Source organism: Temnothorax longispinosus, chromosome 7, assembly GCF_030848805.1.
Source record: "Temnothorax longispinosus isolate EJ_2023e chromosome 7, Tlon_JGU_v1, whole genome shotgun sequence".
NCBI classification, from domain to species: Eukaryota; Metazoa; Arthropoda; class Insecta; order Hymenoptera; family Formicidae; genus Temnothorax; species Temnothorax longispinosus.
Genome location: NC_092364.1, coordinates 7,201,479 through 7,219,818, shown reverse-complemented (window position 1 = coordinate 7,219,818; position 18,340 = coordinate 7,201,479). Strand labels below are relative to the sequence as shown.

Below are 18,340 nucleotides of genomic sequence, written 5' to 3'. Positions count from 1 at the left end.
CAGTTTTAGGAGGTACAGTTTTTTAGGGGGCTTCCCGTATGTACCCCGTACATACGTACCTTGTACGTACATATGTACCTCGTACAAATGTGTACCTCCTACATATGTACCTCGTACAAAAGACATTCGCGAAGCACTCGACGCGGACGCGTGCACGGACGTGTCATAGGAGGTACAGTTTTAGGAGGTACAGTTTTTTAGGGGGCTTTCCGTATATACCTCCTACATACGTACCTCGTATACGTAGCCAACCATGGCATGATCGCGACATTTGTTGAACGAAAGACATTCGCGAATAGCAGCGGGCAATATTATATCATATATCCAATTCGAAACTTTATTACTCTTTTTAAACTGAATTTGTTTCTTAAGATAATTTTTGAAAAATTATATATTTGCGCTGGTATGACATATGTAGACTATATATAAACGTTTACTTCAAATTAAGAAGTAGTCGACCACGTAAGGCAGTTGGCTCACGATGCAGAGGTCCCGAGTTCAAATCCCACCAAGGTAAGTGTGTTTTTCAAATACAAAAAAAATATTTATAATCATAGACTGCATCTTAAGAAACAAATTTAGTTAAAAAATAATAATAAAATTTCGAAATAAATAATTTTTTTTGTCGGGTGAATATTCGTTGCCCATAACGTACTTCCTAACTTCGAGGTACCATGTACCTCCAATTTTTGGCGACACATGCTTAAGAGTGACTTATGTCCCTCGTAATTACGTAGGGACAAAATTTCAACATGTACCTCCAATTTTTGGCGACACATGCTTAAGAGTGTAGATAAGTGGTACGATGTAATATTCAAATATTTGCGAAAAATTTACATTGAACGTTTCTATAAGTGCAATATCCCGTGTAGAAATTTGTTAGGGATGGCCTTACATAACATAAGGCCCCGATCATTAGTTATTAGGGATGCCATAAGAAAGATTTCCTTATTTTAACTTAATGAGGTCCCAATCATTATTTATTAGAGATTCCATAAAAAAGGTTTCTTTATTTTTATCTAATAAGGCCCTTGTAAAGATTTGATAAGGATGTTTTAACTTTATAAATATATTACAAACACAAAATTTTGTAATAACCCGGCACTGATTTCTGACATTCACCCGACATTAAGAAATATTATATCATATGTCCAATTTAAAATTTTATTACTCTTTTTAAACTGAATTTGTTTCTTAAAATAGTTTTTAAAAAATTATATATTTGTGCTGGTTATATGACATGTGTAGATTATATATAACACTTATATCAAATTAAGAAGTAGTCTACCACGTAAGGCAGTTGGTTCACAATCCAGAGGTCCCGAAATCCCGAGTTCGAATCCCACCAAGGTAAGTGTGTTTTTATATGTGTTTTTAAATACGAGAAAATATTTATAATCATAAACTGCATCTTAAGAAACAAATTTAGTTAAAAAATAGTAATAAAATTTCAAAATAAATAATTTTTTTTTATGTCGGGTGAATATGGGAAATCAGTGTCGGCTCGATATTGGCTCGATACTGGCACGTAGCATTGGACCCATGTCGCACACAGCACGTATTTACCACTCAAAAATACTCATAAGAATACGTTATTACTACTCGGATATACTCGTACGCAATCCGCTTTAACCACTCGTTTTTAAGCAAAAAGGACCCTTTGCGCCCCAAAAACGGGTCATTGAATCAAATGCACGTTTTTACTACTCAAACTGACCATTTTCGCGGTCCAAAAACGGTCCAAAAACGGTGAAAAATTTTTATAAGGGTAGCGGTTGCACTCGCTTGAATGCCCACAATGTGTGCAATCGTCACTATACGTAACTGGAATGTTAAGCCTTGTGTCCACGATGCTAGAACTGCATCCGAGTTTTGGTTTAAGCCAATCAACTTGCAGCTCTTACAGAAAAGTAGCAGTTTTATTGGCTTAAACCGAAACTCGGACACAGTTCTAGCATCGTGGGCACAAGGCTTTAAAATAAAATTTTCAATAACTTACAGCTCTTAACATTATCAATCAACCACTAAACGATTGGTAAAAAAGAATTTAAAATTCCCAACAGTCAAAGTGGAGACGCTAAAGAAGGTTAAAAATTTGTTGACAATTAATTCTTTCTTTTTAAAACGCGAAACTACCAAAAGGTTTCAATGCAGTACCAAACACTGCCAATCAATCGCCAATCAATTAAAAAAAAAAAAATTACCACAGTCAAAGTGGGGGGGCTAAGAGAAGATCAAAAATTTGTTTTTTTGATTTCCTAAAGAAACGCGCAACCACCAAAAGTTTTTAATGCGGTACCAAACACTGCCAATCAATCGCCAATCAATTAAAAAAAAAAAAAAAACTACCGCAGTTAAAGTGGGGGGGCTAAAAGAAGATCAAAAATTTGTTTTTGATTTCCTAGAAAAACGAGAAACTACCGAACGTTTTGAATACGGTACCAAATACTACCAATCAACCACCAAACGATTGGTAAAAAAAAATATATCAATAATCCACTTGGGGGGGGGGGGGCTAACTTTGTTGAGGTCTCCTTAACCCTTTTAGGTCACACTGGGTAAAATACACCCCAGCGTTTTTTTGACTTCGAAAACGACCCAGTAAACCAATGGAAATGGGCCTTGGGCCGCCATCTACAGGTAGTTGGGACCTTCAAGTATCGATCCCCGTCGGTGGTATATTTTTCGGTCCGTTAGTTTTCTCTCGGCATTTTTTTTCTGCAAAAAATCGCACCTTCATACCTCAAAATTAACATACTTTTTAGAACGGCCACATAAACTACAATAATGAGTGAAAAGTGCGTCATCTGAGGATGAAAAAACCGTTTGAAAAATTAAAATATCTTAAAAATTGAAAAAGTTACATTAGTTTTTGTGAAAAGTCACTTTTCCGACTTTTTTTCAACAATTTTTTTACATATGTTAAATTAATTTTTTGCAAATCAAACCTGTACAGTCTTTTTAAGGAAGACTTAAACTACAACAGGATATTTTTTTTCCTTAAAGTCACCTACAATTTTTTATACACGTGCAAACACGCTGGGGGTAGAGTTCTATATAAAGAGAGAAGCGACATTGATGTCCGAACTTCTGATTGGTAATCTGATTCGTATTCTGATTGGATATCCCCTCCTAAGTTAGCAGCCATATTGGGACCGGAGCTGACCACGATCTTACATACGTATGTATGTACAACTGACATAGTTAGGTTAGGTGAAATCCAAGAGGCCGAAAGAGAAAAAGGACTGGTTAGATTATAATATTAAAATAATTATTGTTGTAAATAGACGGTCATATATATAACCCATTTGATTTATATCGGTTCTTATCTTTCTTACAGTTTTAAATATTAATCAATGATAAATAAATATGGTAAAAAGGTGCGAAGTTTCTGGCTGCCCTGTTAGGCAAGGTAAAGGATTACGATTATTTTATTTTCCAAAATGTGAAAAGCGACGTTTACTTTGGCAATCTTGGATAAGAGTCAACCGACCTGGATGGAGCCCTAAAACGAATAGCCGCATATGTGAGGTAATTACCTAATTATCTTTATGTCACCATATGACATTCTGCTGTGATATGATTTTACGTTTTGAATAATGTAACATTTCTATTATTTTGTATATTTATTTTCAGTTGCACTTTGCTCCAAATTGTTACGAAAAGCGACAGGATGGGAAGAAAATATTGAAAAATACAGCTATACCCAGTTTGCAAGAAGAGTCATTAGAAAACATTGAAAATGCAGAGCATTTAAAGTCATTACCGGAAAGATTTCAAACTTCTGAAACTAGAGTTTGTTATCAGATGTAACCAACTTTTTAGAAGCGAAGAAATCAGCTGTTTTACATGATTCAGATTATTTAAATTGTTTAACATCTGCTTCATTAAAGATATTGCCATCTCAAGTGTCTTCTATTACAGATGATAATATACCAGATAAAGAAAATACTGAAAATTTACTTATGTGGTTTGCACATTTGTGGTCAGTTCGGATCAATTAATAATGTTTCTTCAAGTCATTCTAATTCCTTTTTAAATGAGTCTATGCCAATAGAAGTTACACAGTCGCTCTTATTCTGTCCAGTTAACAATTCTTCTGGTACAGCTGTAGAAAATGACAAAAGTATGATACAGTCTAGCCTAACAGAAAATGTCAGTACTCAAACAAATATATTTGAATGTGATAATGTCAGCACTCAAACAAATACATTTGAATGTGATAATGTCAGTACTCAAACAAATACATTTCAATGTGATAATGTTTCTGTTTCTACTGATAATTCTGTAACAATCATTGAAGCATTGAAGAAAGAGATAGTTGAGAAACATAAGAGAATTGAAACCTTTGAAAAGCAGCTTGATATTATCAAAAAAAGTACCGAGAAAGTTTATAAAATGTATTTTGACACTAAACGCAAGTATGCAGCTCATTACAAACAAGTAAAACGCTTGAAAGAAAATAAAAACAAGATTTATACTATTCTTCGCAAGAAGCTGTATCCAGATCAAATAGAAGCTTTAAGAAGAAAATCAAATAATGGATTGAAGTGGAGCTCAGCTACTATAAAAGATGCTCTTGTCTTTAAAATGAAATGGGGAACACAGGGTTATACCGATTTGTTAAGCACCTTCCTATTATCCTAGCATTCGAACACTGCAGAGACAGTTATATCATTTAAAATTTAACAGTGGTATTCTACTTGAAGTGTTCGACATGCTAAAATCTGAAGTACCTGGCATGGTCACAGAAGAAAGAGAGAATGTGTGATGGTTCTTGATGAAATGGCAATAAAACCTGGTGAAGTATTTGATCCATCAATACAAAGAATGATTGGATTCTGCACTTTTCCTACACACTCAGGAATTGCAACAAAAGTTTTAGTCATTTTACTGGCAGGAATTACTCGTCGATGGAAGATCACTGTTGCTTATTATTTTACCGGTACGACAGATTCCGAATGCAAAGCACAAGATGTAAATGCTACGGGAAATGCACTGAAGAAAATCATCCTCAATTTAATTGAAAAGGCAGAAAAATATTGGTCTGCGTGTCAACGCAGTGATCAGCGATATGGGCAGTGACAACAAAGCCATGTGGAATGCATTCGGAGTTGGATGTACCAGAGAAAATGTAAAAGCAAACATTATGCATCCTGTTAGACCAACGAACAAATTATATTTCATTCCCGATCCAGTACATCTGTTTAAGAATATTAAAAATATGTTAGAAAGTAATAAAACTATTCGTTTATCTGCAGATATCTGTGCCACTGAAAATTTATCTAATTCTTTAGTAGATATTCAACATATTGAAATATTACTTCATCATGAGAGCAAGCATGAAATGAAAATAGCTTACAGACTTAAAGATACTAATTTATACTGCAAAAATCACTATAACAAAATGAAAGTGTCTACCGCTAGTTCAGTTTTAAATAGAAGAACAGAAACAGCATTAAAAGTTTATGCTGATTATACAAATGATAATTCATTTAAAACTACAGCTTTTTTTATCAATCTTGTGGATCGTTGGTTTAACATAATGACAAATAGATCTCGTATCATGGCTCTTAGTAAATCTAATATTGAGGCATATAATGAAGCCATTGCTCATCTAAAGAAGACTCAGCAAGTGTTTCGTTCCATGTTAATAGGAAAAAAGGGACACTGGAAGCCAATACAATCCGGAGTAATAATGGCAACAGAAAGCATTCTTGAGTTGCAGGAATATTTTTTAAATGAAAAGGGATACAAATTTTTACTAACAGGTCGATTCACACAAGATTGCCTCGAAAATTTATTTTCTCTCATACGATTTAGGCAACCTATTCCAAATCCTCTTAATGTTAAACAAAACTTGAAAGTTATTACAATCACTCAAGTTTGCTCATACTCGAAAATTACAAGTTATAATAATGATGTGAAGGAAGATAATTTTGAGCAAGTCAAGTTGGATTTTTTAAAATCATCAAAGGAAATAGCAGCAGCTAGAGAAAAAGCAGGAGAAGTGGATGCTTTTATGGAAGGTGCTGCCATTTATGTTCCAGAATTACAAGATAATTACATGAATCTTATTGATATTTGGGAATGGCCTATTATATATGACATCGCTGGAGCAGTTGTAAAGTCTGTCAAAAAAACAATGAAAGTATGTGACACATGTTACAAATCCGTTCTGTGGCATGGTACAGATTCTCATCCATTTTCAATTGTTGTGGATTTTCGAAGCTATGGAGACAGCAGCTTGTGCAGGGTATCAGATTCCTGTTTTAAAGCCATTATGAAAGCTGAAATTACATTTCAGGAACTGAGAGACGCGTTTGAAAAAGTAGAAAATATTAAAATTATTGATTTTATTGTTGAGAAGCTATTATATGTTTGGGAAGGTACCAATATTCCACAATGCCACAATATTACAGCAAAGATTTTGACCAGGTTTTTCCGTATGCGATTTAGAATGTTTAATATTCAACGTAAAGAATATCTAGAGAAGGAAAATAAAAGCCGCACACATAGTAGTAAAACAATAGATATGCATATGGTTGTTGACCGTCTTTAAAAGGTAAAGTCATTTCTTCTTAATGTGCCTTAATTCATATCAAAAGTAGTGTGTAGATTTATATCAGAAGTACAAATTTTAACTCTTAATTGTGATTCTACATATTGTGATATTATGAAACTAAGAATGTTAAAAATGTTTTGTTTATCTGATGTTACATATAGTATATATTATCGTCCCGTTTGACTACGTTGCAATTAAACATAGCCAATCTCAATTACTTAATTAGATTATTGTTTAATTACATTGCTTAATTAGTTATATCATATATAAAGACCTTTTCATTTAAAAAATGATTTTATTGTATGTTTTATTAGATTTATTGAGAATCAACATACGATCTACATGTAATTGACAAATCAGATGTGGCTATGGTCAACTGCAACATGGTCAATATGTATTTATTCTTAAATAGTTATAATAATCGAGGCATTTCTGCAGTTGTGAAAATTTAAGTTTTTATTTCTTGCGAGGAGTATTTACATTTAAAACTTCTGTCATGTTAAAGTAAAATATTAATAAAGATTTTTTTTAAGAAAGAGGTATAAAATAAAAATGTACGCGATTAATAGATAGATATTGATAGATATCGCGATAAATATCGTATATGCGATATACATATTTTTTACAAATTCATAATTGTGATTCTCAATTGTGATTCTACTTGATATAAAACTTAAGAATGTTAAAAATACTGTATAAAACTTCTTGTATATGATGCAATACTAGCAATAAAAATCTCGATTTTCATTTAAAATCACAAATTTTTCTTCTTTTGTACTCTGGCATAATACTTTTTCCATCGTCGTCCGCTTGAACTTGTAACTTTCATGAATAGTCGCTTCGTACAATACATCTTACTCTCCATTTGTTCAATAGCAGAAAGCATCACCATCAGTTTATTTAGGTTTGCATCATGCTCACGTTCCAGATGGATGATTTTTTGTGAGGCTTCATCATTTTGAGCTTTTAGTTGATCGATGAGCAATTTATTACTTGCAGTATCACAAGGAGTTTCGGAATTAGATTGATTTATAGAAATTTCTGAAGTCTCATCAATTGTGTACTGTAAGAAAAAATTGCTATATTTAAAAAACCATGCAGTAGAAGGCACTATTTAATACACACATATACGTACACAAATGAAATATAAAATAATTAATCCTCTGCAGACTAACCTATTTTTTCACTACTTAGTCAATATGACTAACTTTCCGCAGGTTAGTCTGTGGAAGGTTAAAAGGACAACTAAACTAACCTGATCAATGTAATGCTTCCATTCGTCATCATTGTATATTTGGGAAGCGCTCACTTCCTAACAAAATAGAAAAATATTAATGTTCAAATACATTATGATCTTATTGGAATAATGCATTCAATAAAATTAGAATCGATTGTATATATACAATACGTCATTTACCTCTTTGCATGACATTTTCAATTTTCACCATCAATTATCACTCAATCACCACATTTATTCAATAAAAAACATGAAGAGAATAAAACTGCAACATGTATTAAACATGTGTATCGAACATTTTAACCTCACGCTGACGGAGTATGTTTATATATATTAAATGGAGTTTGATGTTTGATGACATGGAGCGGTCCCAATATGGCGGTGCTGGAGGTGATGGTGGGGATGCGAAGTCTGTAGTGGGGGTTCGATGTCGCTTCTCTCTTTATATAGGACTCTAGCTGGGGGTGTATTTCACCCAGTGTGACCGGTACGGGATTCTCGGGAAGTGTGACCTAAAAGGGTTAAGGGGATTCTGCAGCCGTATGATTTACCGACATTATCGTTATTAGATGGATCTTTTAATTGGCTTTATAGAATTGCAAAAATCTTTTACAGAATTAAAGTCCGCACAAAAATCTAGGGTGCAAAACGCGATTTTATATCAAAAGCACCAAAAAATTAAAAATATTACTTATTGGGGCACATACATAGCTGTCACCTGACGACAATATTTGCTTAAAACAAAAATTCTACTGTTTATACGTACATAATGTTTATCATCCACCCTTGGGAAAACATGTAGGAATAATATCGTGTAAGTAGAAGTAAGATTCAATGCGTACAAAAAAAGATCCATCTAATAATTATTTTAGTAATGCAAATACGGATGCAGAATGACAAGAAGAGCAGCAACAGTAGTTGCCGGATCTTGCGAGAGATGGCGAGCAATCGAAAAAAGGACAGATGTCATTTCGTTAGACAAAGACAGATAATCGCAGCAATACAACCGGCGGAAAACATAGATACGATTCAATAGGTACTTTCCATTTACATCAAAACTCAGATAATTCTCACTTGTGACGTCGTTCTATCCTTTTTGGCAATTAATGAATAATAAAGACAGAATGACATCACAAGTGAGAATTATCTGAGTTTTGATGTAAATAGAAAGCAACTAATGTATAAATAAAATTAACGCGATAAATTCGATTAATATGATTGATGTTACTATATTGAGGGTAAATCGTTGCAAATGGAAGTAGACACGGGTGCACCATGCGGCATTATAAATGTAAATACACTGCGTAAAATTAAACCGAATTTCGCGTTAGAGAAAACAGATAGACAGTTTGTCAGCTACACTGGTCACCAGATTTCATGTATAGGTCGTATTCTAGTTAAAGTTACTATCGGTAACACTTCCCGACGACTCAATCTGTTTGTAGTCAGAGGACATTTTGATGCATTATTCGGAAGGGAATGGATCCCACATTTTGTACACGAAATTAATTTCGTTGATCTCTTTTCAGCGGCGGAAACAAGTACGATACATACAATTAGTACAGTCACTCCGAAGTTAACACAGGAACAGACCGTGCGACTAAATCAATTGTTAGATATAAGTACAAAGACGTTTTCAATTCAAAAGCAGGTACACTCATTGGTCCGTCTATTTCCTTACATAAAAAACCGGGCACAGCGCCAATATTTGCGAAAGCTAGGGAAATACCATTAGCACTTCGAAAAGCGTATGCGAAAGAAATTGACGCGAAAATACAGTCAAGTTTTTACCAACGGGTAGATTATTCCGAATGGGCGTCAACAACTCATGTAGTAGTTAAGAAGAATGGTAAATTGCGTATTACAGGAAACTATAAACTGACAGTGAATCCCCGTTTAGTTGTAGACGAACATTCAATTCCAAAAAAGGAACATCTGTTTAGCCAACTAAGGAAAGTGCTAAAATCTTCTGCCATCTGGATGTTTTAGACGCTTACTCTCATCTTGTTCTTGACGATGAATCCAGCCATATGCTTACTCTCAACACGCCAACGCATGGTTTAATTCGTCCAACTCGAGCAGTCTACGGAGCAGCCAGCATTCCTGCGATCTGGCAACGAAAAACGGAAGAAATTATAAAAGGCCTACGAAACATTAAGAATTTCTACGATGACTTCTACATTTATGCAACAGACTTTAAATCACTCTTACAAATTCTGGATGAAACTTTACAAAGATTCAGAGAACAAGGCCTACATCTCAATTATGAGAAATGTGTATTCGCTACATCAGCTATTGAATTTCTGGGACATAAAATTGATTCTCAAGGTATACACAAATCCGACAGGCATATTCAAGCAATTAAGAATGTCCCTAAACCAAGCACACCGGAAGAACAATTATTTCTAGGAAAGGCAACCTACTACAGTTCCTTCATTCCTGATTTATTCACAAGAGATCAACCTTTCAGAATGTCTGTTAAGTTAGCACTCCTTCCACAAAAAATCGGAATAACACATATACAGAAATTAAGTGCTCTTTATGTGCTAATTATGTGCTCTATTCACGATTTTTGTGCTCGAGCGGTTTCGCGGGAAATCGCAATTGAAAGTGCTGGCTTAACGTAAGCTAGCACCCGCACTCATTAAAATTACATGTAAAATAAAAAACTCAATATGCTAGAATTATGTGCTTTTTATGTGCTTTCAAATGCCTCAAACGAAATTAGTCTATCTATAATAGTTTAAAAAATATACGCAAAAAAAGATCTATATACTACTGATATAAGACTAAAGTATCATTTAAAATACAGAAAACGAAATAATTCTTGTTTTAAAATGTTTCTCGATTAATGTGTTCTCGAAATATGCACAATGAAATTTTTGTGCTCATCCCCTTCCACCAAACCGAACGTGAGCACCTTATACGTACAAGAGTAAAGTACCAGTTAAAATATAGATAGCAAATTGGTTTTAATCTTAAAATGTTCCTTAATTTATGTGCTTTTAAAATATGTAGAATAAAAGTTTTGTGCTTATCCCCTTCAGCTGACAAACCACCTTGAAAGTGAGCACCCCATACGTACAAGAGTAAAGTACCAGTTAAAATACAGATAGCAAATTGGTTTTAATCTTAAAATGTTCCTTAATTTATGTGCTTTTAAAATATGTAGAATAAAAGTTTTGTGCTTATCCCCTTCAGCTGACAAACCACCTTGAAAGTGAGCACCCCATACGTACAAGAGTAAAGTACCAGTTAAAATACAGATAGCGAATTGGTTTTAGTCTTAAAATGTTCCATAATTTATGTGCTTTCAAAATATGTAGAATAAAAGTTTTGTGCTTATCCCTTTCAGCTGACAAACCACCTTGAAAGTGAGCACCCCATAAGTACAAGAGTAAAGTACCAGTTAAAATACAGATAGCGAATTGGTTTTAGTCTTAAAATGTTCCTTAATTTATGTGCTTTCAAAATATGTAGAATAAAAGTTTTGTGCTTATCCCCTTCAGCCGACAAACCACCTTTAAAGTAAGCACCCCATACGTACAAGAGTAAAGTACCAGTTAAAATATAGATAGCAAATTGGTTTTAGTCTTAAAATGTTTCTTAATTTAGTATTTGAACATCGGGTTGTGATACCACCAGTCTTTAGAGAAGCAATACTGAGCGAATTATATACAGCACATATAGGGATAGTCAAAATGAAAGGCTTAGCAAGATCATTCGTTTTCTGGCCTGGCATTGATTCTGCTATCGAAGAAGTAGCTAAAACTTGTTCAGACTGCGCAAAGAATGTGCAGGAACCCCCGAAATACAGGCATCATCATTGGGAGTATCCTAAAGGTCCGTGGGAACGTATACACATCGACTACGCGGGACCAGTGACAGGGAAAATGCTACTCATTATTGTTGATGCATATAGTAAATGGCTAGAGGTAAAAGCGACAAGCTCTACGACGGTATCATCTACTGCAATCGCTATTTTGGAAGAACTATTTGCGACATACGGAGCTCCGGTTACAATAATCGTTTCAAACAACGGACCCCAGTTTGTCGCAGCAGAGTTCAAGGCTGCGTTCGTCTTGACGCTTTCAGCGCTGAAAGCATCGCTCTATCTTCGTTTAACATTCGATGTGCAACAAAAATAGAATGATGCTTACAGCGCTGAAAGCGTCAAAGCGAACCCAGCTCAAGTCATTCCTTCAGAGGAGCGGTGTAAAGTTTCAGAAATTAATAGCACCGTATCACCCCTCTACAAACGGCCGAGCGGAACGCTACGTTCAAACCGTGAAAAACACGTTGAAAACTATGGCAACGACGCCAGGATCCCTTCAACATAACTTGAATGAATTCCTATGCCAATACCGGAAAGCACCACATGCGACAACGGGTCAGTCCCCAGCTCAGTTATTCTTAGGAAGGTCAATAAGATCCAGATTGGACCTCGTTAAACCAGATCCTATTAACGAGAAGATCACACAAAAGCAACAGAGCGTGGCGAATTCAACGTTTCGTGAATTTCGACCCACTTTATTTCTTATCAAATATTTCGATGCATCATATATTTCGATTCTATCAGAATCAACAACGCCTCCAGCAAGTCCACCCCGAGAGCAGGAAATTCCACCAGTACTGCGTAAAATCGACTCGTAGAAGGCATGGCAGCCACCTCAGAAGGTCGTACATACCAGGGGCGAACCGCCATCAGGAAAGAGGGGAGGAGATGTAGGATATGCGATTAATATCTAGCGTAATCGCAGGTGCCCGCGGCGCTGCGTCTACCGTGCGTTGGTAGCATTGAAGAGCGTGCGTGGCATGTGAGCGTCGCATGCGAGCGTCTCAGAGACGTACGACTCGTACGAGTCGTGCTACCAGTCAACCTTCCTGTACGTCCAAGCACAGAATAAAAGTCTTGATAACACTTCTTCCTGTACATTACTTAAAACACAACAGTAATAATAATCTATTTCACACTATTGCAATCCACATTTTTATTACGATAACTTTCTTATATTATAGTACGTTAAAAACTCTCATTCTAAATTTTATAATTATAAAACAATATTTATTTTCAATTTTCAAACTGGAAACGTTTTTTAATATCTTAATTGTAGACACTAACATCTAGATCAGTTTTTTACAATATTAGACTAATTGAAAAAAAAAATAAAAAATTTATACATCAATAAAAATTCTTTGAAGTGTTAATTATGTTATAAAATATTACAGATTTAAATTAAAAAAAGTGTTGTAAACATGTTTTTTTTATATTTTTTGATATTTTATATCCTCTATCGATTTGACTTTGGCATTTGCTAACAGACTGAAACAGACTGAAGTTTTACAGCGACTTTGCAGGCTCTTGAGGCCTCTTTTACTTCCACCAAATTTTTTTTAAAAGAACTTAGGAAGCCTTTCCCTAAGAAAGTTTCTTTGTAAAGGTATAGATACGAAATATGCACCTGTTCATTTTGAGAACTAAAATCGATCAGTTTGAATATAAAGAATGTAAGGCATTAGAGACACAGAAATTGATAAATCACTAAATTTATTGCATTATCATAATTTATTTCATATATATATAAACATTTGATACAGTTTTTAAATTTTATTTTTAAAACTTATCATTAGCAATGGTGTTAATAATAGCTAGATCCTATAAGATATAATATATCAGAGAAAAATGGATGGAGTGATCAAGATTCAAAATTCGGTTTGGCATGGTACTGTTACTCGACTTCGATACATTCAGACACATGAAATAAAACCATTTGCAAAAATAATCAAGTAAGTAGTAAATATTATGCTGATAAGTCCAAAACAATTTATTTGATATTTATATTTCTCCGTTCGAGGAATTATACTATTTTATGCAAGCATATAATAGATTTTTGTATATTTACTTACAAAGAAAGGCTCCCTTTCCCTCAGGTATCCCTTTCCGATTTAAATGAAACTTGGTGGACTTGTAAATGGGATATAATATTCAATTTGTATTTTTTTATCGGCAAACAAACATGTAAAATCAGCCTTCGAAAATCGACCAAATTTTTTTTTTTTAACTATAATTTCTGAACAAAGCATGATAGCTTAATTTTATACATGTACAAAATGTACAGATATGTCGATTATTTCACAGTTTAACTCGCCACACAACTATAACGCACACGTCGAATATGCGTTCGCTAGAGTTATATAATGTACGCGCAGCGCGGCTGGCAGCTCGCAGTTTCGCAGGTCGCGTGCAATTAAATAAAATAAATGTCTAGTCTTTCCTAACATATAGCAACAAAACTGCATTATCACATATTTTTCTATATAAATAAAATATTTTTTTGCACTAGAAAAGCTTTCATGTGCAATAATGGAAAAATAAAAAAATTGAGTTTCATAACTCGTATTTTTTTATGCACAAAAATAATTATTAGACCAGTAGATAGTTTTCAAAATTCTATACATTTTGTATATTTATGAAATTATCCTATTATGCTTCGTTCAGTTTCTAAAAACGAAAATTTGGCCGATTTTTAGAAGTTTATTTTACTCCTTAAATATATTTGCCTAATGATAAAAAAAAATACGTATCGAATATTTTTACCCTTTTTACAAACTCTCCAAGTTTCATTAAAATCGGAGAAGGACACCTGAGAGCCTATCCTTGTTAGATACAAGTAACAAGGAGAATTATATTTCTATTAAATTTCATAACAAAGCGTTTAACTAAAAGGAAATAATAATACTTTTTGATATTCTTTTAGGTTGATACAATAAGTTAATTACATCAAAATGAAGTTATTTCTATTAAAATACGCTTTACGTTTTCAACTGTTGTGAAATTATAGCTCGTTATTAAATAAACCACTGTCTCTTTCCTTATTTTAGAATAAGATAGTAGAAAAAGGAAATTACTCTCCGAACGAAGAATTAAATTTATAATTTCTTTTTTATTTGTCTAAACGCTTGATATTTAAAGGGATCAATCTTAACTTTTCTATTTAGTTCTCTCACGCAGAATCCGCTCAAAATTTTTGAAGACGCAAGCTTTCCGAGCTTCCTCGGCGAGAGTACTCGATTCAAAAGCAGCATAGTCATTGCTATGCTGTGTAAAATCGCGCTTTAATTGCATTTTACTCCTCGTGAGTGAATTGTTGGAAAATAAGGTACGTGTTCTCGGTCTATATAGATAACTGCTTGAGAATCTGTACTGACTATGGTCTTAATTTACGTTCGTTATATTATATAATATAAGATACCTTACTTCAAATATACAATGAATATACATTAATGCTTAGATCGTCAAAATATCCTCGCGATTGTAACTCAATGTATGCTAGAAGCGACTGTCAATGCATATCTTGCGGGAATATATCATATTTTATCTTCTTTCCTATAATATACATTTACATGTTGACGCACCAAGAAGAACTTATAATTGATAAGATTGTCAGTTAAATTAGCTTCACGACGAGAATATTATCACAATTTAAGCATACATATTATTATATATATCGTTACTAATTTGCTTTTTTAATGAATGGACTAGACTCGATTACTTATAATAATAATAATAGTAGCCTTTAACGTTTAAGAATAATGCAGAGAAACGAGACATTTTTTCCGCAAGCTATAACAGTATAAGTCAGAAATATATAGATATACACAAGATTCTTATATCGAAACAGATTACTATCGGCGTATTCTCAATTCTTCGATAATTTTTATTCTTATATTCTTCGTTGTTAGCAACATTTGTCGTACATTAAACGTAACATTAAACGTATTTATAATCGGTTATATATAGGCATCTCTTCTAAAAACACTCGAAGAATAATATCTTGAAAATTATAGTATACCTTGAAGGAATATATAATTACACGTAGAAGACATCGGGAAGACTTTAGCATGTTAAAATTAAATCAATGTTGGTGATCGATAAGCTGTTACTTTACTGCAAACAAATCGTTTAAAAGTATAATATAGTTTCCGAGACTGTTATTTTATAAATATTTCACACATAATGTGACAATGCACGTTTTATAATTTGTAAGGCAATGAGGATACGTCGGATAGTAATAAATTTCGATGTCATCTTGAGTTGCGTTTAGTCACAAAGTCAATCAAAGTAGAGATGTTTATAATCAAAGATCAAGATGCAAATATCGAATATAAGACAAATTTAACTTGGGTGGATACTACAGAAATGCAACAAAGTATCCGAGACATTTTGGGATTTCGTTATCTTTTCAATTATGAAAATAAATAATGTAGTTTTTTGCACTCTTCTACGTGTTTCTTTTCAATACATTTAATTCATTAGTTATTATTACTCTGATTAGTGTATCATCGATAAATAGAAATTCGTACAATTTGTTCGTTGAATAAATTCCTAATATTTGCATCCGATGCTTCGATTGCGCTAAGAATGTAGACACATATATCTCGTATGTATGAACATATAAAATGTACGACGCGTTAAGAATGAAACGCGTAGGAAATGGAATTCGCCTTATTATCCTTAACGGGAGCGTTATTTTTGTATAACGCGCCTGATACGTCTTACATGTTATAGTTAATAAATAATGCGATGATTCGAAAAGTATGGAAGAGAATATCTAAATATATACCGCTCTCTTTAACTGTATACTTTTTACCACTTTGATATGCGGTTGCGGATATGCAAAGTTATGCTGTTTTAGAAGCGCGTGGAAACAACAGCTCTTTTAATGTTATCTTAAAATAGCTTTCTTCATTTGTGCTCATATATTATATTTTTGCTCGCGCGGATCTTCTTTGAGAGTTTATTCTTTAACGGGAGATTTTCTTGACTTTGCAAGTGAGAAATAGAGAGAGAAAGAGAGGGTGGAGAAAGGGAGGAGGAGGGGGGGGAGAGAGAGAGAGAGAGAGAGAGAGAGAATGCGCTTAAAATTATTGGAAGGCCCGCCTAGCGTCGCTAAACACGAATTACACATATACATAAATAATGTGTATAAATTAATTAAGTACAAAAATTACAAACATATTAACAAAATATTGGCAAGACAAGTTTAGCCGAATTAACGGACTACAAATATCGCATCACCTTCCGTCCCCTTATCCGATCGTCTAACGAGATTCTCAACACTCGAAAGAGAACTCGAATAACTTAAGGAACACAAAGCTTTGTATCGATTCCCGTTGCAGTAGCCTATTAATCAAAGTATATAATTATGTTCAGGAAATTTTATAAAAAAACTATAATTTATATTTATATTTTTAATACAAGATGTTCATTGCTAAACAAAACGCCATTATATACTCTCTTAATAATAAATGCTATTAAAATATTTTTAATTTTGAATCTTAGAAATAATTTTTAGTGATTTTTATAATCTCTCAATGTCGTATTGGACAAAATTACTACAGACGAGTTCTTACTTTTATAGTTGTAGCAAGATTAATCGACTAATGCAAACGGGAATTTATATTCATTTCCAACTTTTATCAATAATCCATTAATTATTGCAAATTCAAAATAAATATGCAGGAAGCAGGAGAGTTGCGCAGGATATTAAATTTAAAATATCCGGTGACACCAAAGTCTCGATTTTTATAAAGAAAACTGTCATGTAAAGTGGAGAGTATAGGTTTTATTGTAAAAGGAAGAAAACTTATTGAACTTACTTTATATTTATGCCTTATCCCGGCAGTAGAAATTCGATTTTACTGCATGTAACTTAAAGAGATCGCTTATACATATGTGTGTGATGTGGAATGTGTATTGATATAGTGTCCTTTTTTTTCTTATTTAAACAAGACTATCTTTTTGCCTATCGTTATATAACAACCTGCACTTTTAAAATCATCGTTTCTTACTCTGCATCCTTAAAAAATTCGTGTCCTTACAAGAATCAATCTCTCGTCAACACTTCCGATTTTCACTTAGAAAAGAATTCACCGTCTTGTGTTTCCATAATTCGTATCACGATACATTATATGCAAATCTTTCAAATTTTGGACGAGTTTTCTTATCGCCATTTCTATGTCAATAAATAATTACACTCGAGTTACGCCTTCTGAAGAATATTATTTAAATTACCTAACACATATCACAGAATCCATATTCTCCTTTAGAAAAGAAAAAGAATTGTACAAACGCAATAGCACGGCATACAAAAGCATTAGAGTACGGGTAGAATTATTCGGATATATTAATAGTAAATACAAACTAAAGTCGCATTTGTTGCGCTTGTCGAAGATCAAAATGACAAATTTTGTGCTCTCATTCTTAGATACGAATAGCGTTTGATGCTTTTTGGTTCAAAGGAATGTCGTTTATTACTCCATTTTGCTCAGTGTTCGGGCAGTGATCACTATTTTACATTATATATTTTTTAGTTTATCGCAAAACAAGAACAGAATGCACATTTGCTTATTGCAATAGTAAAACCAATACATTTTCTTATTAATTAAAGAACAAAAAATTATATATAAATCACGGAAATTTTTATTGTGTTACACAGTATATATACTGTTTCAAGTCAAGTCAATGAAACTTCAGA

The 18,340-nt window shown here is 33.4% G+C and overlaps 1 protein-coding gene and 1 pseudogene across 1 annotated transcript; one reads left to right on the top strand and one right to left on the bottom strand.

Annotated features, from left to right (window-relative positions):
- Window positions 1-3,157: 3,157 nt before the first annotated feature.
- Window positions 3,158-6,562, top strand: LOC139816582 (uncharacterized; annotated as a pseudogene).
- A 738-nt stretch (window positions 6,563-7,300) lies between these two features.
- Window positions 7,301-8,274, bottom strand: LOC139816581 (uncharacterized). The gene is made up of 3 exons (XM_071784183.1): window positions 7,983-8,274; window positions 7,821-7,877; window positions 7,301-7,628 (listed from the first exon to the last, which is right to left on the bottom strand). The coding sequence occupies exons 1-3, from the start codon at window positions 7,995-7,997 to the stop codon at window positions 7,320-7,322; spliced, it is 381 nt and encodes a 126-aa protein (XP_071640284.1). The 5' UTR covers window positions 7,998-8,274; the 3' UTR covers window positions 7,301-7,319.
- Window positions 8,275-18,340: the final 10,066 nt, after the last annotated feature.

Coding starts and splice junctions, on each gene's coding strand:
- LOC139816581 (XM_071784183.1), bottom strand. Junction 7,629..7,820: donor GGAAGCATTACATTGATCAG/GTTAGTTTAGTT, acceptor TTTTTCTTACAG/TACACAATTGATGAGACTTC.